Source organism: Antedon mediterranea, chromosome 6, assembly GCF_964355755.1.
Source record: "Antedon mediterranea chromosome 6, ecAntMedi1.1, whole genome shotgun sequence".
NCBI lineage: Eukaryota > Metazoa > Echinodermata > Crinoidea > Comatulida > Antedonidae > Antedon > Antedon mediterranea.
Window position 1 is genome coordinate 18955442 of NC_092675.1, and position 27037 is coordinate 18982478.

A 27037-nucleotide genomic window follows, 5' to 3' on the forward strand; every position below is an offset into this window, starting at 1 on the left:
CTAAAGGTGCCATTTATCGTGAATGTTACGTGCGAAAGTACCATTTCCGGCCATCTAGGGGTGTCATTTAACAAAATTCGCTCGCCACAGGCTTCACCATGGGCCCTGGATTCTTGGCCAACCCCATTAGAATGGTTCTGCGGTCGCCCCTGCACCTGGTATAGTGCCTTAATTGCATGATTGTTTGGATGATCTCGTAATGTGACCGTACCATTTCATCTTTGTCAAATTAAATTTACTTAATCGGGTTTGAAATTTGTATATTATTTATTATGAAACAACAACATTGATAATAACCCCACTTATTTTTCGCTGTAATAAAGCATCATGGAATACGTGCCTGTTTCAAAAGTGGTGCAACAGGACCTTTTTAATAATGTTAAAATATGAATTTTACTGATTTTCAAGGACATTTAAAATAGTATTTTCCGATGTGAAATTTATTGATTATCTACTTCTTACTTACTTAAATATGTCTCAAATTTACATTATTAATAGTTATTTTGGTGAACTTCCTATTATAACATTGGTATGGGAAAAAGTTCTGAGCAAAACGTTTTAAAGAAAGTTTTACGACGCTCGTTCTGCTATTATACCAATGACGAAAATATTTTTATCATCTAGGTTGTTAAAGTTTAAATGCACAAGCATGGAGGTATATTTAACCTATAAACAATCGTTAAGTTAAGCATAGATTCTCAACACATACCTGTAGATAAACTTTTCCCAAAAAATATAACACAACACACAAACGTCAGTATCATTATTATAATATAAGTAGACAAAAATATAGAATAGTTCAACTGATAATCAATCCAATAGAGTTATTGGAACAACCGTGTGTGTAGTTCTCAAAATCAACTATAGCTTTAATAACCAGTTCTTGTGAATATTGCCTATAAATAGATCCATTCGACATGACGATCATTATTATCGATTCATAATTAAAAATGATTTCACACTCGATTGCTCTGTAATTGATTTGTTTAAATGTATCCTTAACAAAAATAATGATATTATATGTTTATAGCGAGCATCGATAAAAGATGAACCCACTTTCAAAACCAACATCAATATGTTCTTCGATTTTTAATGGCAAAATGAAAAACAAATATAATATAGTCATACTTATAAAATGTCGATAGAATGTTCTAGATCTTGTCGAGTTCCAACCAAAACAAAAAGTTGGACCTATAATACATTCGAAGTTTTAATGCAGCTAAATTATGTGATTAAATCGTGATCGTAAAGATTGATGAGAATAAGAAAAAAACTTAGTTTTAGAAGTATGAAATGTGTTAAAATAACATTAAGATAAAAAAAAACAGAATATGACGAAGAAAAATAGAAGATGTATAAAACTTTTATTTGAAAGAAATGAATGAATAAAGGTGGTGCCACGAAAGATAATAATAAAACAAACAAAAAAACTTAGTTTTAGGTATCCAATGGTGCCGAGATAATAATATTTCAAATCAGATTTGAGGTAAGATAATGAATTTTCTTTTTATTACAATAAATATTAATACTTTCCCAAACCTCAATTCCGGATGTAATTACTATTCGGTAAAGAAATGCATAAGAACATAATAAAGTTTCTATAGACACATTTCCAACATTATTATTTCTTCTTATTGAATATGGTTTTTCCAGATAAGAAAATTATCGAAATATACAAGTGTTCATAGCGACAAAATGTATTAATATGAATAAAATAATATATGTATCTCTTCACTATAACTAGCTACACCATCAAACTTTAGGTGACAAAACATACGGGACACACGGGACATAATAATACCATATTTGGACACATCACACTTTTTTTGTCAAACGAAGATATGTTTTTTCCAGCACAGAAAGTTACTACGATACGATACGATAAATAATTTCACTATCAAGATAAATCAATTTGGACGTTGATTGTACATATACATTAAAATAAGTCCATTGATAGCTTTTTTATAATTTAATTTTTTAAATTTCATTCAGGCACTTTTTATTTATGCGTCTCCTTCTGTTCTGAAAATGTATTATTTCTTAAAATATAGTGCAAGTTTCTTCTGACGAAGTAATACCAAAAAAGTCAAAGCCTTCTGCTTCATTTAGTTCTTCTGAACTGTGACCTGTATTTGTACTCAAAATGCATTCATTTGAAAATGCATTGAATGAAAAAGAAACGCACACATCGTCATTGCCGCATTCTAGGGAACATGCACCAGAGCTCACTGCCAGTACATGTCTGACTACGTCGTCAGCTGCCGGAGACTTGCCTTTCATTACAAGTGAATATTTTGTATAAATAGTGGTGGAACCTGTAATAATAAAACATTTAATTAATACCGACTTAAAATTACATGATACCACATACGTTACTGAAAATGATGTTCTAAAATCCTGAATCATCCCCCAATAATGCGTGGTTTCCTCTAGAGACGCAACGCAAAGACGTCTATGCGCAAAGTAAATGATTTAACCAATCACAATAGCTTATTTGAACTGTCACTTGTCAATTGGTCAACTTGCTTGCGCTACGTTTACGTCCTTCCCTGCATCTCTAGTGGGAACCAAGTTTTAGTAGGCTACTAAGCGACAATCCCTTGTTTGCTATTGGTATTTCCTTTGCGTCTACGTCCTATTCATTCGTGGAAACCAAGCTTTAGTAGTATAGGCCTACATTACGTGTTACTAACCTTCACATATGTATAACAACTGTAGACTGCATTCTACGTATTTAATTCTGTGTTGAACATTTGTTCTAATGCGACAACAATCATCATCCTCACTGTTTGTAGCCACATCGAAGGTGGGTGGTTGCTCGTGTATCAGCCACACCGGATTGCCTTCATCCTCAATGTCGTTCAGCCCTGTCCACGTCTTGTCTATCGAAATGCCAACGAAGTAGTTTAGCTCTTCTTCTGTGTTGATTGTAATTAAGTGTGTTTGTGAGTTTTCACAGACTGCCTTCGCTTCACTCCATGTTAAGAGGTCTTCAGAATATTTATAGCAATGGTGGTTGTATATAATCAATCCATCTACAACATGTAGTTAGAAAACATGGAGTTAGAAAACTAAAAAGTCCTTTTTACAGAGTGTATTCCTTTTCACAGAGTGTAATTAAACCTAAAAACACTTTTTCTGGGAATAGGACATAAGGTTTAAAGTAAAATGTCGCGTGAAAAACAATTTTTTTTAATAGGTCTAATAATTAATTTAAAAGTAAAACATTTTTAAATCCCTCAAACCAGGACTCAATGATAGCCGTTACACCAAACTCCTATTTAATATTTGTTTTTAAGTATAATACTAAGAAAGAAAAATAATAAAAACAAGGACATTTTTATGTGGAAAATAGTAGACGGAGGTATGCAGTGTCGATCATGGACCTGCTCTCAAAGTGCCCTCCAATCTACCTGTAATCTTTATAAATATTAGTTTCGATTGTTTTGTTCTTCAATTTATGCTATATTGCCTAAATGTATGAATTTCAATATTTTAGGAAAAGTCTCAGGTAAGTTAGTTAGCAAGTTATGATAAAACAATAGACATTCAAATCTAGCTATCGAATTTGTAATCGTCATGATCATTATCTACATTGTTTATCGATTAATTAATTATTGTATTATTAGGCCCTATTAGATAATCGCTATTAACCGTCGTAACAAATTGTTTGGCCTATCCCAATGTTGCTGCAATCATTATTGTTATTGTTCAGGTCGCATTATTTCTTGTCTAGAAAGAGACACAACGCAAATACGTTTATGCACAAAGTAAGTGATTTGACCAATCACAAGAAATAGCTTATTTGAACTGTCACTTGTCAATTGGTCAACTTGTTTGCGTTACGTTTACGTCCTTTCCCTGCATCTCTAGTGGGAACCAAGCTTTAGTAGGCTACTAAGCGATAATCCATTGCTTGTAATTGGTATTTCCTTTGCGTCTACGTCCTATTCATTCGTGGAAACCAAGCTTTAGTAGTAGGCCTACACTGCAGGTCGCATTATTTCTTTTCCTATTAGGTTAAGGCAGAAACTATAGAGAGCGTGCATATATCATGAATATTCATGATGTATGCGTGAGCTCATCATGACGCCATACTTGCAAAACACACTGTCTGATGCACGTTCGCAGTGCAGATCGGAGTTCTGTACTCTTTTTCTCTCGATGTTGTTGTTAAGTTGTTCGTTAGGTATCATTTAAAGGACTAAATGCCAATTTACACAGACGAGCGGTTTATAATGGTAAGCGGAAAACCGCGTATAGCTTGTCCCACGTAGAATATGTATCTATCGCCCCCGTCCCCACTACGCGTTTTGTGATGGTCATAACATAGATTCTATATTTTGTATTACCGCTCGTTTGTGTAAATTAGCCTTAATGCGGTATATTACCTTTACATCCAAGAAGTTCAAATCTCATAGATATCCGATCACACCAATTAGTTGGATGAATACGAACAACTCGAACGGATACCGGAGAAGAAAACATGTTTGTCACTTTAGTATCTTTATCCGAATTGCCTTCAAATTCCTGCAAGAGTTTAAAGAAGGTATAATAAATGGCATAGCCTTTTTATTTATTTATTTATTTCACTTACACTTACAGGAGGGAACACATATAAACACGTACACATACAATAAACAAGGCCATATAGAAGGCTGCAGTCACGTGCTCATTAGTGTTTACCGACCGACCGACCAACCGACCGACCAACCTACCAACTGACCGAAATTGCTGAACATGTTTAAAAATGTTGAAATGTTTAAAAACATTTATATTTTTTTAATTTACACATGCGTAGCCTGTCACTTTTGACGTGCTCGTATAACGTAATTTCGAGTTGAAAATTAAGTCAAGAAAACAGAAATCGGGCAAAAAGAGTGCGTAATAACATTTAACGCGCAGTGCGCGCACCAAAATCTGCACACTCATGGCAAATTTGTAAACTCTTAAAATTGCCTGAAACGTACTCTTATTTCATCGAAGATAAATTTTTAAAATTTTAAGCGCGCGTACGCATGCGTTACATGCGCTACGCACGTAATTGTATTGCCATATGATGATTTATGCGCTGAAATTTATGAGTACCAACTTTTATTTAATTGTGATTCATGGTTGTGAAGATATGATTACAAACGTGATTTCGTTAAATCGTGCGTAGACCGCGTAATTTTTTATTGCGCACCGTGAAAACATAACCACATCGATTCCTGGCCATAAGGAATATACTGTGAAAATTGACTTAGCTAGATTAAACTGATATCAAGATAAGGTCATATACAAGTTAGTTTTTACCGACCGACCAACCGACCGACATAGTGAGCTGTAAAGTCGCGTTGCACGCGACTAAAAATATTAAACTAAACTACTAACAATGTTACGAAACTTACGGAGATTATTACTAAAAATATTTAACTCAGGGTTTCTTAAAGTAAAAGAATTATAAGTTTGACTTAATTTACTAATAAAACCATTTTTTTTAAACATTTACTTTACTAAAAGGAATATGAAAAGTAGGATTTCTTCTAAAACGACGACAAGGGACTCTAAGATAAAAAATACTAACTAAGTTACAGTCAAATAAAGAATTAACACAGTTATACAAAAAAACAAGATCATAAAGGTTCTACGGGACTCAGGAGATTGGACATGGAAATGAAAATCAGGATTCTGTTTGTGGCTGATGTAGCGTAAACAAGGCCAAAAAGATGGCTGCAGTCGCGTGCTTAGTGTTTACCGACCGACCAACCTACCAACTGACCGAAATTACTGAACATGTTTAAAAATGTTGAAATGTTTAAAAACAGTTATATTTTTTTAATTTACACGTGCGTAGCCTGTCACTTTTGACGTGCTCGTATAACGTAATTTCGAGTTGAAAATTAAGTCAAGAAAACAGAAATCGGGCAAAAAGAGTGCGCAATAACATTTAACGCGCCGTGCGCGCGCAAAAATCTGCGCACTCATGGCAATTTTGTAAACGCTTAAAATTGCCTGAAACGTACTCTTATTTCATCGAAAATAATTTTTTTAAATTTTAAGCGCGCGTACGCATGCGTTACATGCGCTACGCACGTAATTGTATTGCCATATGATGATTTATGCCCTGAAATTTATGAGTACCAAATTTTATTTAAAGATGTATTGTCCCCCTGAAAAAAATTTTTTTTTCGATATTTTTGTTGAATAGGCCATTTTAATTGCACATAAAAGTTATTCACTTTGACCTCAATTTGGATTGAAAAAAATAATTTTTTACACGGGAAAATCGCAATTTAATGCAAAAATTAACCAACCGGAAGCTATTTGTCTGGAAGACAAATGTGTTCCGGTTTAATTTAACCCTTGACCTGAGTTAGCTCATAAATATTCATATTGTATGGATACATGGTGTGGATGATGACGCTTTCCAAATCAACAGCCAACAACGATAGCAATGCCATGCGTGCGAGAGAGTCGAGTAGTGATGCGAGACGAATCTTGAAGAAAACACGAAAACTATAGCTAGCAGAATGCTAAGTTAGAATTACAGTTATTAACTTTGATGTTGAATCTTATTCATTTAGGTGAGTTTTTGTTTCGCTAACAGGAGAGGCCTAGCTAGGCCTAGGCCCGAATTTGCTGCTACTGTACTACTATTCTACTACTACTACTAGTACTACTAGCACTGACAGTCTCGAGTAGCCTAACTGCTGCCTACTTCTGTCTCTAGAAGTAGTGTAGTAGGCCTTAGCAGTACACTGCTAGCTAGGGCTACAGTAGACCACCACCAGAAGGGATGTATTTTTGTTTTAATCATGATGAATTGGTTTAATTTTTAAAGATTTCAACTATCTATTCGGCAGTGAAAATAAAAAAAAAAAGAAAATCTAAATATTGTTTTGGATGTTTTACTGATGCAATATTTTAAAAATATTTTCTGTATCAAATGCAATAGGTTCAAATTAACATTCCGCAAATAAACATTTTATGCAGATATTTTGACACAAATTTCTTTTTTTTTTAGGTTGATTGATTGAACAATAAGAGCAAGTAGTGAGAAACATAAAATGTATCGTACAGTGGCAACATTCACAATTTATTGAAACGTTTCTTACTATTAAAATGACACTTTGTAATGGATGTGAGCGATCTTAGAAGACTATAGCTGTCGTAATTACTGCCACAATCAACACATTGATAATTAGTAGACAAATTGACACAAAAAACAATACAGGAATTCAATAAGATATACTGTATATATATATTTTATTAACTCCTTTTGCACTGTAATATTTACAGTAAAATTATGAAGTGTAAGTAAATTTGAAGAATTTATCCTGTGTACTGTTGTATGTAGTAGTTTTTTTTTATTTATTGAATGTTATGTTTACAAAATAATATACTGTACATATAATACAAAAAAAAATATTTTACAAGCTGGACAAGAACATATTGGCCGAATGCAGCAGGAGAGTCAGAAATATTTTTCCTGCAATATCCAATCATATTCCAATACCGAGTCTATCATTGTTGTCTTTGGGTGACCTCTGTTCCAGTCTTCATCAGCTCAACGTCTTTAAAAAAAGTAAAAGCAAAGTATGAAAATCTGGAAAAAATAGATCATGCATATTTAGTGCAAAATTGGGCTAGTGAAATTGCTTACTTTGACATAGTCAAATAAGTATACTACCTTTCTATGGTAATTAGAACACATTACTTATAATTTTATAACTTATAAAAATAGAAAATAAATATTTGACTTACTACAGTACAGAGAACATTTGTTTGTATTGTAAAATGGCTAAGCTGGCTTTTCCACTCTGTCTACTTGTACAGTGCTGCTGGAAGGTTCTCAATTTCAGGCTTGTATTGCAACAATTTTTCCTGAAAAATGTTTGTTTTATTTTTATCATAAAAATTAGTTAAACAAGCTTCAACTGTAAATATATATGGTACAGCAAGCTGGCTGTATTTTCGGAATGTAGCTAAGATTGATGGCATATAGCCTATGGCCAGTCTATGAAGAGTACAATGTATAGGGCCTAGTTGGGCATCTTCTGCAGGGACCCGATTGTCACAGTCTGCTTGCTACTAGCCTAGCTAGATTCTAGGCCTAGCCCTGAACTGAAAAAATCCCAGGCTAAGTTAATTAATTTACCTTCCTGTTATTATTGCGTTATATATATATTATTATATTTAAAATAACCGTCTAGGCCTACATACCGACAAATTAACAGCTCAGCTTTACATATTTATACGATCAGCCATCCCAGGGAAACCCACAGTCGCGTCGATCTCTGGTGGTGTTGTTGTACCATACAACGTGCATCGTCCATTGTTGGATCAGATCTCTGCTGTGTGGATGCTCATTAACATATCATGCATATGTATGAGTTAGCTCTACCGGCCTAATTTCTGAGCCGATGAGTTCGAAAAAATGGTAAATTTATTTTGATTTTTTTATAAGCGAAATCAATATTTTTTTCGGTGGAAGTGAATAACTTTATGTTAACTACAAAACGGTCTATTCAAAATTTGATTTTTTTCATCTTTATTTTTCATTTTTTGGGGGACAATACATCTTTAATTGTGATTCATGGTTGTGAAGATATGATTACAAACGTGATTTCGTTAAATCGTGCGTAGACCGCGTAATTTTTTATTGCGCACCGTGAAAACATAACCACATCGATTCCTGGCCATAAGGAATATACTGTGAAAAATTGACTTAGCTAGATTAAACTGATATCAAGATAAGGTCAGAAAGCGATAAAACGCATAGTGATACCGGACCGACCGACAGACCGACAGACCGACCGACCGACCGACCGACATAGTGAACTATAGAGTCGCTTCCACGCGACTAAAAACGGTTATGCAGACGCTGAATGCGCGTTATAGACTTAGTTTTCGAAATAGAATTAAAAATAACAGAACTAAAGTTGAGACTTGGATGGATAATTGAATAATAAAGGTGGATTTTGGTTTGCCTGTCAAAATGTTTCACGCCACATCAGTCTAAGCAGTCTATTGCACTTGCCAACAAGATAATCAATATGAAAACAAAATCAAAGGGAACTATCAATTAAAACACCAAGATCTTTTTGCGATTGCACCCTATTAATGGGATTATCATTAATTAAATGATAATGAAATAAAATGTTCTTTTCCAAAGTAATAGTTAAGATATTGCAGTTTACCGGATTGAGGGACATACCCCATAAAGCTGCCCAAGAACATAATTTGTCCAAGTCCACCTGAAGCCTGTCGGCATCCTCAACACTACCAATAATGTTGTATAACTTAACATCAGCAAACATAAGACATCTGGAGTAGGTAAAGCGTTTTGGAATATCATTGACAAAAAGATTGAAAAGGAGAGGACCAAGAATCGATCCCTGAGGGACATCGGAATGAATAGGAAGCCATTCAGAGGATATACCCTCAATGACCACTCTCTGGAAGCTACCATTAAGATAACTACGAAACCAGGAGATAAAATCATTATGAAAACCAAAACGTTGTTATTTTAATAAGAGTAAATTATGAGGAACAAGATCGAACGCCTTAGAAAAGTCTGTGTAAATAATATAACATTGCTTCCTGTCATCAATGGCTTCGTAAACTGTGGTCAAAAGGGTGGCAAGGTTTGTTTTACATGATCTACCAGTTACAAAGCCATGCTGACAGGAAGCAATGGCAGGAGAAACATGAGTCGAAATATGGTTAAAAACTATTTTTTTCAAACAATTTAGAAATGGTAGGCAACAGAGAGATAGGTCAATAGTTAAAAATCAATGTCTTGGTCTCCCCTCCCCCCCCCCCCACCCCTTATGAATAGGAACAATATTGGAACGTTTCAAAAAGGAAGGAAATTGTCCGGTTTGAAGAGATTTATTAAAGAGGAAAGCAATAGGAATAGAAAGAGGACGAGAACAGACTTTAAGAACATGGTTACTGAGATTATCACATCCAGATGCCTTATGAGTCTGAATGGATGAAATTAACTAGTTAACAATTTCAGATTGAATAATTGGAGTATTGAGAATGCCGACAGAAGCCTCAGGCAGACGTTGGTGTTCTTCAGTCACAGAAGGACCAGATCTAAAACTGAATGAAAATAACTGTTAAATAAAGCAGCCTTATCATTTGTTGTCTCCGCGACCTTGTGCTCATGCGACATAACCCGAAGGATAGGAATACGATTTAGTTTTGGTCTTTATCCACGACCAGAAGCGTTTGGGATTTGCCTTAAGATTCCCAGAAAGTGATTGCATATAACTTTTATATTTAAGTTTCATAAGGACTTCAAATGTTCGTTTTTATCCATAGACAATGGATTTCAAGACTTTTAATAGACTTGATTGCATATCATCCCATTTCTGCAGCTGTTTCTAGGTAGATCCTAACTGACTATTAACAGTCATCTAGATACGAGTAGTTTTTAATGCATATTAATTGTTATCCCTATCAATGTAGAGGAGACAATGTATAATGTAAATTGATATTAATATGTAAAATAATTCAGTCACAATCTACCTGAGAATTAACGTATCATTAGATTATTCGTTTTTTATTGTGGAATGCATTTTCTTTTTATACAGCCTGTGAAATGCACTGCATTTCTGCAAATTTTAAACACTTAAAACAAATCAAAAAAACAATAAGATATGGGCAGCTGGAACATCCCGAAAAAAATATGTTTTAGAAGGTGAGTGGGAATGCATAACATTATGTATACTTCCGTATTATCAGAAATCCTTACTATAATGCGGAGTGTTTTTTGTTTTGTTTTGTTTTTTATTTAGTTTCCCCAAACCAGCTTACGCACTGTGCTTACCGTAGGGTACTGCGTACGGAAAACCAGGAAATGCCCAGACAAAACGCAGATTGCTAAACCACCATGATATTGATGATTTCGACGCTTTAATTCCCAAGAACAAAACAGTCACGCTATACTTTTATCTTTATTTTCTTTCTTATTTATTTGTAAGTGGCAGGTAAATTTATTTTAAAGTTACTTACGACATTTTGCTCATTGGCGTCTTTGATTGTTTGAAATTTGGTACCGTTCATGCTGTAAAGAAATTCGTATGATGTCACCCACTGAGGATATCCATTGCGACCCTGTGTAATAACTCCAGTTACTGTTTTCACAACACCAAAATCGACTTGGATCCACTGGTTTTGGTCGTTATACCATGCTACCCAGCTTCCACAAACGCCAGTACTTTTCAACGTATTTAATCTGGCATGTGCAGCCTCGTAACATTGATCCGACGAAAAATAACTTGATACACTAATTTGATTATCAGATATACTGCCATCTTCCATTCCAAGAGTCTTGGTAGGCCAACAGGAATCTGAAAGATACCATTGGATAGTTATAATTAAATGCAAAACAACAATTATTGTTAGGGCTAGCTCCCATTTTTTCGCATCACACGTTACCTATGTTAGTTCTGACTCCGAGAGTCTCGAGAACAAGCATTTTACGGTAGAAACAGAAGCTTTAACCCAATGTAGGCCTACGTACTTCCAGCATGGACTCGAAATTGGTACGTGCCAATAGGGCCTAGATTTAATCTAAACACATACATACCTCCAGACAAACTTCTTTCAAAAAGTATAAACCAACACACGTACGTAAGTATCATTATTAGAATAATAGGCCTAGATCGCAAAAAAATTCGTTTAAAAATTATACTGATAATAATTTATTCACTCATATAGACAAATATAAATATAAATACAGAGGTATAACTTCACGCGATTACTGAGGAAAAACAATAAAGATGTTCAGCGTTCACGGGATTTCAACTAAAAATAAAAAATCTAGAAAAAAAGCTTTTTCAACATTATTCTTCTGGACTAATAAAAGTAGACTATAAACATATTTCGTGCGACTTGATGATCATTATTATTGATTAAGTGATAAAATATTCTCAAACTTTCTCGATATTGATCTTCAATTGACGTGATTATATTGTTGTTCATGTCTTCACCATAGTAATTATGTTGTGTATTGATAGGTCCAAGGTCAGTCCAATTTCAGGACAACATTTATTTATTTTATTATTTATCCAGTTCCAAAGGAACTTATCATAAGGACCCTTGTTTGTATGATCCGTGGCTGTGATGTACTAGTACACGTCACAGGGGTAACCCCCTCGTCTCAAAACAGTTCTTAAAGTGCACATGAACCAGATGTGTCCTTGGCCTGAGAAGACTCGTTCTACCACCAGATGTCATTAGTTGTGTGTTGGGGCCGAATATGTTTTCTTTTTTTCGTTTAAAATTCCGTTAGTGACAATTTATAACTCGTGATTTAATATGACACACAAAGAACTCGTATCAGTCTGGGATTGAACCAGAGGGAAGAGTGAATTGAACGTACCATGCAATACGTTCTCTCGTAGATAATAAATTCATGTCGAAGCGGCGCAACAATTGCAATTATTTCACAACTACACATGTAGGCCTACTTAAAACTACGGACGTAAGAACTTTCCATTGTCCAATTTTGATGAAATTAAGGGCAGTCGTCTAAAAAACATATTTCATTTGTCTGTTAATCATCGACGCATGTACATTATCATTTGCCCAATCAGACTGAGATACGATTCATTCATTGGTAGGTTTCATCAGGGAGTTGTATTTTACATCATATTACATTTCCAATATTATAGATAGATTTGATACAAGAAATTCGATACAATTGAGTGGTAAATATTCAAATCGTTAAATGTGGAAGAAACAGTCAATACTGTATTAAGGCACGTGACAGGTTGTTAGGCCTACAATAATAACATGAAACAATTATTATTGGCACAAGTCCCAGTTTTTAGGACTACATCGATTAAATATAAAATAACATTAAATATTAAAAAAAAACAAATACCGTGGAAATAGCAAACTAATCAAGGTGCAGATATAGCATACATGGTTAATTAGTTAATTTATTTACATTTGTATTATTCTAATAACATATGAAATAAAATAAGTCACTGCCCATAACAGTCTTATATATACATTTGTGTTAATCGACTACAGTAAGTAAGACCAGTGATACCGCCCGGCCCTTTCCAGTGATTTCAGCGTACTACTACCGATGATCACTTTATATAATGTACCTTTAAAACAAGAAATATTTCTTACAAAAAACGCTGCTCGACATTTTAAAATTAATCATTGTTCTTTCTTCAGATAATGATTAATTATTAAAAAGATGTCTTTTAATCCCAAAAAATACATACAAATCAAAGATAGTTCTCTAATTATGAATCACATGCCCATTTATTTAAAAATGGTCAATTTTGAACTTTAATGTGCTGTGTGTGTGTGTGTGTGTGTGTGACCTCAAGGCGTGCAACTGAATACCCTCTAGAGACAACGTGACTTCAAGCAAAGAGTGATATATTCTTTGCTTCAAGTGAGAAATTCTTTCCAGTCTGTTGATTCGCGTCAACCACTCAAAAGGCGAGAATCCAAAATCGTTCAACCGTGAGCCCTCATAGACGTTTTTTGGGTCCAGCAGCTGGGATCTATAAATTATAGTCGAGTTTACAAATTAGCAAAACTGTCGGCCTCAGATACTAGACTATAACTGCTGCTTGCTTTATATCTGAATGAGTAGTCCTCATGAGACGTGGCTCGAGCAGCAGCAGCGTGAAAATCTCTGACAGTGATAGAAATTGCTTTGCTGCCCTCTGTCGCATTCATAGTTCACGCGTTGCCGGCCTTATCGTAGGCGTAGAGAAAATTGTGTCTTGCTTCATGCCTGGCGAATTAAATAGCCTAGGCCTAGGCCCTATCTAGCTTCTCGTTTTTATATCAACAAGATGGTTTGATTTGTTTTTTTAGAAATGATTTTATATTGATTTGAAAATTATGACATCTCAAGAAGTATCCGATATGTTCAAGGCGTTCTTGGCTGGTGGTAAATGTTATCAATTTAAATTTGTTGAGAATAAAAGAGGCCAGAGGACCGACGGTCGAGCGGGCTCTCCTCCTCTAATTAAAGGCCTACCATCTCTAGCATCCCATCGAGTGTCCTACCTATAGATAGGGGCTAGGCCTACCCTACGCTACAATACTATTAATTATATCAATAAAATAAAAAAAATATCTAACCTACAGATACAGTAAACCGCCATGTATGATTTCAGCCTAGCCTACTCTCTCTGGTAAAAACAGTCCTCCTTTCTGCTTGAAGTTGTAAGTCCTTAAATTAATTTAAATTTTGTTTTGTCTAGGAGTTGCTGGATGCTGTGCAAAAACAATGATAGCTCCACTGGACCGTGTCAAGATACTTCTTCAGGCTCAAAATGAACACTATAGACATTTATGTTAGTATAGTATGTTAATTATAATAAATAATGTGCTTTTTATTCATTTATTTATTACAGTAATGTGTCGCGTAAATATACATTAACAATATTAGATGTTTAGATTTAAAGTTTTACATGTGCCTATGACATGTATGAGGATTACACAAGGAATACCACGATTACACGAGGAATATAAGATAAGTAAAAGCTTCGCTGATGCAACCGTATGATGCTTGAACTGTCACCGTATCACAACTTATTTGTGTATGCAGTTTTCGTGCATTTATAATATGTCGATTTTTATTTAATCAAATTCTCACAAGCACCACACAAGAGTGCTTTTTCAAAACAAAAACAAAAAAATAAATATACAATATCTGGCTTAATAATAGTAATACCTATCTCATGTTTATTTCTATTATTATTTCTACTGTATTCATTATTGACTTTTTCTTATATCTTTTAGCTGTGGCATCCTCAATAACGGCAGTGGTGAAGAAAGAAGGCTTTTGGGGTTTATACAAAGGAAACGGTGCAATGATGATTAGAATATTTCCCTACGGTGCAATACAATTTGTTTCTTATGAGCGATACAAAAAGGTTCTATGTCATTAACACCTTATTTGACTTTAAATCATAGTGATATTGTATATTGTAGCATATCATCGTTATTCTTTCAAAACCTTTTATATCCACGTATTTGTGCTTGTAAATGCATAATGGAATCCAGTAAAATAAAAATGAATAAAAGAATTTTAAATTTGTGTGTGTGTGTGTGTGATTATGATGGGAAAATAAAGATTGATTGAAATCCATTTTTAGTAATTTTAATTATTTGACATTTGGAAACGCCAAAAGTATAGACTACATAAATATAGTTGAATCAAAATATGGTCGTATAAATGTTGTCAAATATTTACCACATTTCACAGACTATATTGACTTTATTGTATTTTCAGATGGCCCTGTCATGGCTTGGTCAAGATTCACATGTTGCAAGACTAATGGCTGGTTCATTAGCAGGTAAGATGTTTAAACATATATGTCAGCACATTATTCTATCTTTAAATCTTTAGATTACTGTATCAACCATCTTTTATTAAGTCATTATTTAGTGCTCATGTGCTATAAAAAATGTCTTTATATCTATATATAAATTTACGCAAGGGCAAGATTTTGAAAAAAAGTGGGTCATTTTGAAGTATCATAATACTGTAGTTATTAACTTTCACCAAAAATTAGTCGGGAAAAAAAATCATTTAACTGAAATACAGACGTTTTTGATCAAAACATATCTCATAATGCAACGCGCTTGTTTGACTACTTTGTATGCATAAATCATAAAACTTCCTCGCGATCTGTGTGAAAATACCTTCTCAACCGTGACGAGTTGTAAACAATCCCAATTAGTATCATGCATAATGCATACTCATGGTTTAAAATCTTTGTTTACTTTCGCTCGCGACGATTGTCCAGACGAAATGTAATCAAACTAATTTACCTGTTAATTACGTAAACTTTTGGCTCGAAATTTCGACTTAAAGTGAATAACTTTAATATTACTTTGATATGGCCAATTTAAATTTAGAATATTTTTACTTTCATTTTTTGTGTTTCAAGGGACAATACATCTTTAATAAAAATGTAGAATATATGTGGCTTCCTATTACATAATGGAATTATCCAACAGAAATCGCCCAAAACATGTGTGTGCTCATCATGGAGGAGAAAATCCATGGTGTGCATGTGTGATTGCATGGACATTATGATTTTCAATCATCATTGTTTGTTGTTATATAGAATCTCATTCACCAAAAGGAATTTTAGGGTGGAATTGTTTTAACGCACCATAATAAATTAAAAATTGTGTTTAGTTACAGTAGGCTAAGCCCAAGTCTTGGATTTTGTAAAGTATAGTTAATTCGATGGCTTTAGCTAGCTAGGCCTAACCTAAATGGAACACAATATGCCGGCTGGTCTAATAAAAAGTAACTAGGCCTAGAACTAGATATGGTACATTCATTATGAAAATAAGTAGCTATTGCATTATTTTAATAACCTACTCAGGCTAGTATATCAACTCCCTGGCTGGTATGGTATAATAATATATAGTATACGGTCAAATGGAAAAACAGTACATGAATAAGATGCATATCATCGTTGCAGAGTTAGGGGGTGCAAACAAAACATTTAACAGCCCGATAAATGAGTAAAAAACAACGGGCTAAAATCGTAACTCTGCAAATACTACATCAATTTTATCCATTCAAAAACTAAATTAATGTGCTTCTTGCTAAAAAAAAATGTTTTTAACGATGCAATCGTGTTCTGATAATGTTCATGTAAAATTAATTATGTATAGCCAGAGTTGCTTATCTAAGGGCCTGTTCAGACCTACGGAGTTATGCTTTCATATTGTACGCGGCGTACAAGTCCATAGGTCTGAACCAGGAAAAGATTAGTGGAAGCCACCTCGTACGACACTGATATTTCGTACGCTACGAAAGCTCAAGGTATGAGTTTAGTGGACGTCGCTTACAATACGAAAGTCACGCATCAATGAATATGACCTAGGTTAGATATCTAGCCAATCAAATTACAATATTCGCCACATCACATCTTGACATGTGCTCCTCTCATTGTATAGCCAAGCTGATCCATTTGTTGTGATCGGTGAACGTGCGAAAAAAATCATACCTTTTGTTGTTACACTATACAGTATTATTATTATTAATATTATTATATTAATTAATTTAAAATGTCATCGAAGCGTGTGCATTGGCGAGAAACCGAAGTAAAATACCTTATTTCATTGTGGGGAAGCCCTGAGTTTAGAGATCGGTTGGAAGTGAAAAACTGGCGTAAAAGCACCGGCAACAAGATGTCTGTGTTCAACGAGATGGCGGACACGTTAGCAGATGGGCCATCCTCATAAAGAAGGATTTAATATCCAAACGAAATTGAAGCAGCGAAAGACCGAGTAAATAAATCTGGAGCCGGTGCAAGTACAGGATTTGAACATTTTTCTGCCATAAATGATATTTTAGATCATAGACCAAATATAAACCCAAACCCCAAAACGATCGGCTGGTTGGTATGCCTAACAACCCATCGATAATGCCGAGCCCAAATGTTCGGTCTAGGCCTGTAACTCGTAAACCAACCACTACTACTTTTAATAACAACGAAGGTAGGTCTATGCGTGCGTTAGAGTTTGGTTAATCGCCAGCGAGTGACATCATATCCGTTTGTAACGCAACTTCGTTGCAATGAATCTGAACACTTTGCTCTTACGACGCTCATTAAAATATGACCTTGGCTGTGATACGAAAGCATAACTCCTTAGGTCTGAACATACCCTAAGAGATTATCATAACATTATGCAATCAATTAGCTTAATGACTTAAACACACACTAATCCTTTTTTTCCACAATGGACTGTATCTCAGTTTCCTATGTAAATATGGTAGTGCTATGACATCACCATATCCATATTATGGGCACATCCCATTTTTGTGTCACATAAAGTTTGATAGTGTAGACAGAGCTTTACAGCTTTACTATTAATCATGTTTATTTGTAGGTGTGACAGCTGTTTTATTTACATACCCACTCGATATGATACGAGCTAGGCTAGCATTCCAAGTTAGTGGTGAACATATCTACACTGGCATTATTCACACATTTCACAGTATATGGCATCAGGTAATAAACCTTTATTTATTTCTGTTTATCCAGTCAAATGAGCATGCATTTGAAGTATCACCAAATTCACCCTTTACAATATAAAGCTCTGTCTAAACTATCAAACTATGTAAACAATAATGTGATGTGCCCATATGGACATGATGATGTCATATCATTACCATATTTGGGCATATCACTACCATACTTGGGCACATCACAATTTATTGATAGTGTAAACAGAGCTAAGTCTACTATTAGTTTATGAACTTGAATTTGGTTTTATATACAGTACTTTTTTAATACCCCTTACTATAGATGTTGATGCCCCAGATTTATTTAAAAAGTGCAAATTTATGTTTGGATGTATTTTTTTTCAAAATAGCACCCTCTATAGTTTTTTTTATGCTCAAGTTGGGACCTATGTGATTGGAATGGGAGTACAGTATATTTAGTTTGTTAAATATTACATACTTTTTTATTGAATTATGATTTAGGAGGGCAAAATGAAAGGTTTCTATAGAGGTTTTATTCCAACTTTCATGGGCATGATACCATATGCAGGTAAGTTTTCTAATAATACTGGAGGCTCAGCAAAATCTAAATCCTGAGAAGTGAAAGCTAATTTAAGTATTTATATTTTAGAGTATTTGTTAATAAAAAAAAATGGCCAATATTCCCAAAGGCCTAGATAAGAAGTTTGAACCACTAAAATATCTAGTTATATAATTCTAGTGCACGCAACCATACACATGGGATATATCAAAATGTTTCAAACTCATCAGAACCTCTTTCGAGGAGGGAGTATGGGTAATGGTGTATCAGAATGATCAGATTATTAAACTATGTTTGAAAGTGAGAGTGGATAATGTCGGGTATCAAAGTTACTAGAATTGTACTGGGAACGTTATAAACTACATTTGAAACCAGCCATGGGGTTTTTGGTATCTTTGGTAGTAATCTATATAAACAAATACTGTACAATACATCATTGTAAGAACAAAACATATAAAAAACAGTTATTGATCACATTAAAGATGTAGTATCCGCCTAGTGAAAAAATAAATTAAATATTTTTTTTTTGGTTGAATGTGCCATTTTAATGTCACATAATAGTTTTTTATGATTTTATACACCACTTGATTTTTGCTGTTGAGTGACTTTTTTCATTTGTTTTTTAGGCATCGCATTCTACACTTATGAAACTGGAAAACGTATAGCTTTAGATCATGGTCCTAAATTTGTATCGAAACCGTCACCTAGTCAGCCTGATGTAAAAGTATTAACAACACCTTGTAACCTGTTTGTTGGTGGCGTAGCAGGTGCCATAGCCCAAACAGTAAGGTAGGTAATACAGCGGCCTGCAGTCTTCTACGAGTTTGGCTTGGTGGTTATGATGCTTGGCTACCATTCCAATGGTTCTGGGTTCAGGTCCTGTCGTCAGGATTTTTTATAATGACAAATTACAACTCCATTACCAAAGACTTGTTATAAGACTTTGATTATGTGGAGCATCTTGTGTATATGTTTGTCTTGTAAACAGACTTTAAGAAGGATAGTGAATGAATTTTCTTTTCTGGTTATCTTTGGCACTTTGCCTAAATATATAAACAAAAGAAAACAAATAAATGTATACAGTCAACTCTCCCAATACAAAACTCTTTAAAAAACGGAAACTCCCAAACTAGACTTTCTAGAATATCCCAAATATTTGGGAAAAAGACGTATTAGTACAATGTCTGTTGCCATGACATTACTTATGTATTTATAAAATGTATAAATTTTTTTAAGACTTCATTTCATTTATTATTCATGTCCAAATCACTCAGAAAAAACATGGTTTGACAGTTTATTTATCATATTCATTGTTTTACCTGTTAATTTGGTTTAAATTGGTGTGATAACAATGCTAGGTTGATTATTACAGCTACCCACTTGATGTAGCAAGGAGGAAAATGCAATTGGGACATATGTTGGCAAACTCCCATCAGTTTGGGTGAGTAATCCAGTTCATACACTAATTATCAACACAACTCTTAATTTCTGAGAATTAGTGCTTAAAATAAATTATCTAAAATAGTACAACATAGATGATGAGAATTGTACTGGGAAGGTTTTAAAAACATTTCAAAACCACCCTGGATGGGCGAGAAAGAGTTGATTTAGGGAGGGGAAAAAGCGAAATTATAACGACAGATATATTTATTTAAGGCAGCCAAGATATTGAGCATTGTAATTATCATTATGTTATTACATTATATTTTTTCCATTTTCATAACATTTTTTTACATTTCTTTTTAAATCAGTAATTGGATGCAAGTTCTTTTAATCGTTTACCAGCGCCATGGTTTGCGGAAGGGTCTATACCGTGGATTAAGCATCAACTATGTACGAGCTATTCCATCCGTTGCTGTGTCCTTCACTGTCTATGAATTTATGAAGCAGCTTCTAAATATTCAACCGAAAAACAATAGTTTATGATGAATGTTGATTTGATGTACATTGACCAAATATTGACCGTAACATTTCCCTTTTACAGTACAACAATTTTTGTGAAAAAATCCAATGATAAAATTTTACCTAAAAGGGAAATATTACTGTGTACATGCTTTTTACATGTAGAATTTTATTATTATTGTAGACATTTTTTGAATGAATCTAGTGCTAGTTGTTAATTATGTATTGGTCTTTATCTGGTGTATCTATGGCTCTCTGTTTCTATTTGTGATGGATGGCTAAATATTGAAATTCATAAATTATTAGGTATTCTTACAAAAAATTCCTACAGCTCTGAGCCTCTCCATGTCAAACACTCAACTCAATCAGTAGTTGCAACATCTGTTTTTCTAAGGCAAAGATGGCCTTTTTTAATGGGCTAGTTCAAACTGCCACTTTGTGTATTTGTTTGTTAATATTAAATAAACATTAATAAATAGCAATTCCCTTTAATGACTATGAAAGAAATAGCACTGTAATGTTAATTTTGCTTGTTTTTTTTTTCTTCAAGTAATCGGTGCCTGCATGGGTTTTGTCAGCAGAAATGGCTAGGAGGTGCATAATATTAATAATAATGGTGTAGCTTTCATATTATTATGAATAAATTATTTTAATAATGTTTTATGAATTAATGAAGGAGCACTGTTTAGTGTTTGAATTGTATTGTTTTTTAAGTTTTCAAATATGCAAAACTTTTTTTATAGTGTCTTTTTAATGTATTTTAAAATAATTTTCTGGAAACTTGTTGTGAAATAAAAATACCATTTTTAGGGAATAAGTAATTCTGTCTTTACTTACCCTATTTAGAATACGGTAATGGAGTATTGTAGCAGTCAAACGATGTCCAAAGCTGGAAGTATCCTAGGCTCGAAATAAATAAACTATACGGAGTGTAGAAACCACATATCCACACGAAGCGCGTACGTACGTGCGTAGTGTAAGGTTAATAGGCTAGGCTAGTTCAGGACAATAATATATACAACGGTACAATAATTGAAACACGATAACATACAGTAACACGTAGTAAAATATGTAAAGTCAAAACGCTAAATATCAAAATGTAATAGTGCTAATAATTAGGACAACTAATTATTATCGTAAAGCTTGTACTAAAACTCGCAATGGTTTGCTCATAAAAATATGTCGATGTCTTCTCGTTGAAAACTTGACGCAGAGAGAGAGAGATCGCTCGTTGCGCGTTCGCTATATTTACAACAGCAATTTGTATAACTTTACGCGTTGAGCGCACACACGCAAATATGTGTGTGAAGTTCCTACATAGCTCCCCCCTAGCTCTTTGCCGCTAGGTGAGAGCGATAGAAAAAATAAGTTCATAAAGTTTAGTAAAAAGTATTCAGGTACAGTCATGCTCATTGAATTTTTGTGGCCAATGTACGTGTCGTCCAGAGCGAGTTTGGCGGGGTGGCGACGGTGCGATTGTAATGTACGTCTCTGTCGTATGATGTTGCTGCCTGACTAGGTCCGTATTAGTTTGATCCGTATCTAAGTAAGCCGGTTTCAGTCTATCGAGACTTACTGTGTCCTGTTTTCCTGCGAGTTGTACAACGAAAAATTTGTCGCTCCTGCTAACAACTTTAAACGGGCCATTGTAAGGGCACTGTAGAGGCTTACGGACTTTATCACAGCGAATGAAAACGTGTGTACACTTAGCTAAATCTGTATGTACGTGTACCTTACGAGAATTGTGTCGCGTCGGTGTTGGACGTATGTTTTGCATAATGCGCTGCAGTCGATGAATATAGTTACTAGGGTCCAAGTCAGCATTAGTGGAAGAAGGCGTAACAAACTGCCCTGGCAAACGTAACGTGGTGCCGAAAACTAATTCTGCTGACGATAGCCCCAAGTCTTCCTTGACCACCGTGCGAAGACCAAGAAGTACTAGCGGTAAAGCATCTGACCATAGCTGAGGGTCGTCGAGGGCCTTAAGCGAACCTTTAACGTGTCGGACATCGGTGTTAAATTGTGAGATGTAATCTAGGTGACGAATCTCTCGAGGTGAGTAGCGGTCCGAGCTTGCTTTCAGTGCAAATGTGAGCGGTTTGTGATCTGTGAGGATGAAAAATTCCCTTGCTTCAAGCAAATGACGAAAATGTCGGATAGCAAGGTAAGCGGCTAACAGTTCTCGTCCGAATGTGCTGTACCTTGCTTCAGCTGGATTCATTCTGCGCGAGAAGAATGCGATAGGATGCCAGACGTCTTTTACCATCTGTTGTAGCACCCCACCAACCGCAAAGTTAGATGCATCAACCATTAAACATAATGTGGCGGATGAATCGGGATGTTCCAGATAAGTTGCCTCTGCAAGTGCTACCTTAACAGCCTCAAAGGCCGTAATCGCCGTCGGTGGTAATGTAATTGATTTTCGAGGTTTACCTGCCAGTAAATCAGTCAACGGATGAGCTATATCTGAACATCGAGGAATAAAACGCCTGTAGAAGTTGATTAATCCTAAGAATTCGCGCAGTTTACGGACTGTGTCGGGTACAGGAAATGTTTCGATAGCTTCTATCTTGGAACGTAGTGGTCGGATACCCATGTCGTCGATATGATGTCCCAGAAATGTCAAAGACGAAACTCCCCATTCACATTTGACAGGATTAACTACAATACCAAATTCTTAAGACGGTCGAACAACAACCTGAGGTGACTTTCATGTTCTTGTTCATCATTGCTGGCTATGAGAAGATCGTCGATGTATGCGTATACAAAATCCAAACCACGTAAAACTTTATCGATGAACCGCTGGAATGTCTGTGCTGCGTCCAAGTCCAAACGGCATTCTTAAAAATTCGAACATCCCAAATGGTGTCGTTATTGCGGTTTTCGGCACATCTTCTGGTGCAACAGGTATCTGGTGATAGGCTCGTACCAGGTCAATCTTAGAGAAAACTTTCTTTCCCTGAAGCGTAGCTGTGAAATCGTGAATATGAGGGATTGGATATCTATCCGGAACTAGCATTATTGAGGGCTCTGTAGTCTCCACATGGTCTCCAATCACCTTCTGTTTGCTTCGCAACCATGTGAAGCGGCGAAGACCAGCAACTTTTTGACGGTTGAATAATGCCCAGCTGAAGCATATGGTCGAACTCAGCTCGTGCGATTTTGAGTTTCTGTGGAGCCAATCTCCGAGGTCGGGCAGCGATCGATGGACCTTTGGTAGTTATACGATGAGTGACATCATGCTTAAGTTTGGCCTCTTTGAAACTCGGACGTGTAATTTTGGGAAAATATTTGCCAAGTATTGATTCATAACTTGAATCAATCACAGGTCGAGGCAAAACAGGACTAAGCGAGCAGAGCTTAGATGCAGTACCTTAAATTAGTAGTAGAATCAATTAACTTGCGGTGTTTAACATCGACTAACAAACCAAAATGTTGCAGAAAGTCTGCGCCGACAATTGCTGAGGGAACATCGGCTATAGTAAACACCCATCTGCATGTCCATCTAAAACCAAAATCAAGTGTTAAAGACCGTTCACCATAGGTGTTGATTTAAGAGTTGTTAACTGCTTGCAAAACAAAATCACTTTTTCGCTGTTGACGGTCTTGTTTTGTTGCAGGAAGGACGCTAATCTCAGCTCCCGTATCTACTAAAAACTTTAGTCCAGTATCTCTATCATAAATGTGAAATAAGCGACTATCAGAAACGGTGCCGGACGAATTCGTCGCAGTTATTCGCCGGCTTTGGAGTTTTCCGAAGTTGGGAAACTGCATGGCGACCTGCACCTACGTGCTGCCTTGCCAAACCGGGTGTGATACCAGCACTGCTCTGAGTCATTTTCATTGGTTTGTGTTCGTTTAGCACTGGAAGAACGGTTCCAATTTCGGCTTCTGCTCCTGCTCTTATCCCGTTGTTGATCGTTTGCCAAGGATGATACCATTGCGGTCAACTTGTTAATTTCAGCTCGTACCGTTTGAATTTCGTTTCGGTTGGCGTTAGCACTTGTCGGGTTAGAGATTGCGGCTACTCTGGGTTGGCTGGGAGACACCTCTAAAATTCTGTCGGCTAATTCCGCTATCTGAGCGACGGTAACGTTTCCGCCTGTTGCGGCTAAAATCAGTTGCACGTTATTGGGCAATCGCTGAATGAACAACTGTTTCAAGATCGAATCCTCTAATGTGCGGCTGCCTAACAACTGATACATTTTGCGCAATAGTTGTGTTGGTTTTCTGTCACCCAATTCCTCCGTAGTGAGCAGTTGGTGCAACCGTTTCTTCTCCGAATCGGAGGTCCGCTTAATTAACTCTTCCTTTAACTTGCTGTATGGACCCTCAGCAGGAGGAGCTAATAGCAGATCACGTACCTCCTGGACGATCGAAGGCTGTAACGACGCCACGATATAGGCAAATTTCGTAGCTTGTATGATTTATTTCTTTTTTATTTTTAAATGCGCCTTGAGCACTCTGGAGTGGTATGTGCGCTATAAAAATCTTATTATTATTATTATTATTATTAATATTGCGAGTTGCGAACTGCGCTTCCACTTGGGCAAACCATATCGCGGGATCGTTAGCCCAAAATGGTGGTAGCTTGAGGGTAAATGCCGCTAAAGGTAATGCGCGTTGCGTGGCGACTGGTACCCCAGCATTACCTCCCGCTTGATCCACAGCAACTGCTGCTTCGGCTGGAGGAGGATCTTCCATTTTCGCCTCAAAAAATTAATAATTGTTTTAGGCCTACCTTATAATTAAAAGTAAACTGTGTAACAGAAATGTTTTCAAAAATAGTTGTACGTAGTACTATATATATAGTACGATCAATGCTGTTTGCTGCCTCGTATACAGGATAGGCTTAGATAGGCCGAGTATCGCTAATAATACAAATGTTACATAAAAGAAGTACAGCCTACAGATGAATACTCCACTACACTAGTCCATACGAATCACGTCGGGGTCACCACTTTTGGGAATAAGTAATTCGGTCTTTACTTACCCTATTTAAAATACGGTAATGGAGTATTGTAGCAGTCAAACGATGTCCAAAGCTGGAAGTATCCTAGGCTCGAAGTAAATAAACTATACGGAGTGTAGAAACCACATATCCACACGAAGCGCGTACGTACGTGCGCAGTGTAAGGTTAAGGCTAGTTCAGGACAATAATATATACAACGGTACAATAATTGAAACACGATAACATACAGTAACACGTAGTAAAATATGTAAAGTTAAAACGCTAAATATCAAAATGTATAGTGTTAATAATTAGGACAACTAATTATTATCGTAAAGCTTGTACTAAAACTCGCAATGGTTTGCTCATAAAAATATGTCGATGTCTTCTCGTTGAAAACTTGACGCAGAGAGAGAGAGAGAGATCGCTCGTTGCGCGTTCGCTATATTTACAACAGCAATTTGTATAACTTTACGCGTTGAGCGCACACACGCAAATATGTGTGTGAAGTTCCTACACATTTTACCTTTATTATTATTATTATTTTGTACTTTTTCTAACAGTTTCCCAAAATACCTCAAACATTTTGTTGGACATGTCATTTTCATTTTACATTGAGCATTTTTTTTTTCAACACTGACTGAAACATTTTTCTGCCCACCTCCAAATCAACTCTAAACATGGATTAATCCTTAAATTGAACCTTACCGTACTAAATGACGATTTTGTTTACCGTACACGTTTCGTGGTTCCTCGTGAAATATCAAAAGTCGCATGTGTTGTTGCTTGTGTCAAGCTAGCCGACAATAAGCAAGCCGACAATAAGCCAGCCCACTTTTATTTTTTCCAGCCGACAATAACTATGAAACGCCGTTTGTGTATTTTTCACATTTTCAGTATTGTTTAAGGTTTTTATAGTATTAGAAATTCAATATTTGTGAGAAAATGGCGGATTGCTCCTGGGAGTCACTTGGTGGGATTATACTAGGGTACCTCCTTAGTCGTCCAGTATAAGTTAGGGTGGGACCACTGGTCCCGTTTACTCAGCCCTCATCTTCTAAATCTGAGTGTAACTCAATTCCGATTTTTATTATTATAGTGAAATTTGATACTGTATTTGTGAGAAAATGGCGGATTGCTCCTGAGAGTCACTTGGTGGGATTATACTAGGGTACCTCCTTAGTCGTCCAGTATAAGTTAGAGTAGGACCACTGGTCCTGTTTACTCAGCCCTCATCTTTTAAATCTGAGTGTAACTCAATTACGATTTTTAATATTATAGTGAAATTTGATACTGTATTTGTGAGAAAATGGCGGATTGCTCCTGGGAGTCACTTGGTGGAATTATACTTGGGTACCTCCTTAGTCGTCCAGTATAAGTTAGAGTAGGACCGCTGGCCCTGTTGACTCAGCCCTCATCTTTTAAATCTGAGTGTAACTCAATTACGATCTTTAATATTATAGTGAAATTTGATACTGTATTTGTGAGAAAATGGCGGATTGCTCCTGGGAGTCACTTGGTGGGATTATACTAGGGTACCTCCTTAGTCGTCCAGTATAAGTTAGAGTAGGACCGCTGGTCTTGTTTACTCAGCCCTCATCTTTTAAATCTGAGTGTAACTCAATTCCGATT

The 27037-nt window shown here is 35.7% G+C and overlaps 3 protein-coding genes and 1 long non-coding RNA gene across 5 annotated transcripts; 1 reads left to right on the forward strand and 3 right to left on the reverse strand.

Annotated features, from left to right (window-relative positions):
• Positions 1-1299: 1299 nt before the first annotated feature.
• Positions 1300-25588, reverse strand: LOC140050927 (hemocytin-like). 2 transcript variants are annotated; one of them, XM_072095930.1, is made up of 5 exons: positions 11585-11666; positions 11008-11345; positions 4392-4530; positions 2694-3035; positions 1300-2315 (listed from the first exon to the last, which is right to left on the reverse strand). In XM_072095930.1, exons 1-5 carry the CDS (start codon positions 11637-11639, stop codon positions 2041-2043), a joined length of 1149 nt encoding a protein of 382 aa, XP_071952031.1. In that variant the 5' UTR covers positions 11640-11666; the 3' UTR covers positions 1300-2040. The 2 variants fall into 2 exon arrangements, with proteins under 2 accessions (XP_071952031.1, XP_071952032.1); XM_072095931.1 differs by lacking the exon at positions 11585-11666 and adding an exon at positions 25447-25588 and having other exon boundaries at positions 1301-2315.
• On the reverse strand, positions 7232-8353 carry LOC140050930 (uncharacterized). The gene is made up of 3 exons (XR_011845468.1): positions 8206-8353; positions 7747-7866; positions 7232-7556 (listed from the first exon to the last, which is right to left on the reverse strand). It is a non-coding gene; the product is annotated as an uncharacterized lncRNA (long non-coding RNA).
• On the forward strand, positions 13711-21274 carry LOC140050928 (solute carrier family 25 member 16-like). The gene is made up of 9 exons (XM_072095932.1): positions 13711-13921; positions 14238-14330; positions 14779-14912; positions 15272-15335; positions 17896-18017; positions 18494-18560; positions 19178-19340; positions 19924-19992; positions 20303-21274. The coding sequence occupies exons 1-9, from the start codon at positions 13873-13875 to the stop codon at positions 20475-20477; spliced, it is 936 nt and encodes a 311-aa protein (XP_071952033.1). The 5' UTR covers positions 13711-13872; the 3' UTR covers positions 20478-21274.
• On the reverse strand, positions 24112-25466 carry LOC140050929 (uncharacterized). Its single transcript, XM_072095933.1, has 2 exons — positions 24962-25466; positions 24112-24873 (listed from the first exon to the last, which is right to left on the reverse strand). The coding sequence occupies exons 1-2, from the start codon at positions 25155-25157 to the stop codon at positions 24185-24187; spliced, it is 885 nt and encodes a 294-aa protein (XP_071952034.1). The 5' UTR covers positions 25158-25466; the 3' UTR covers positions 24112-24184.
• Positions 25589-27037: the final 1449 nt, after the last annotated feature.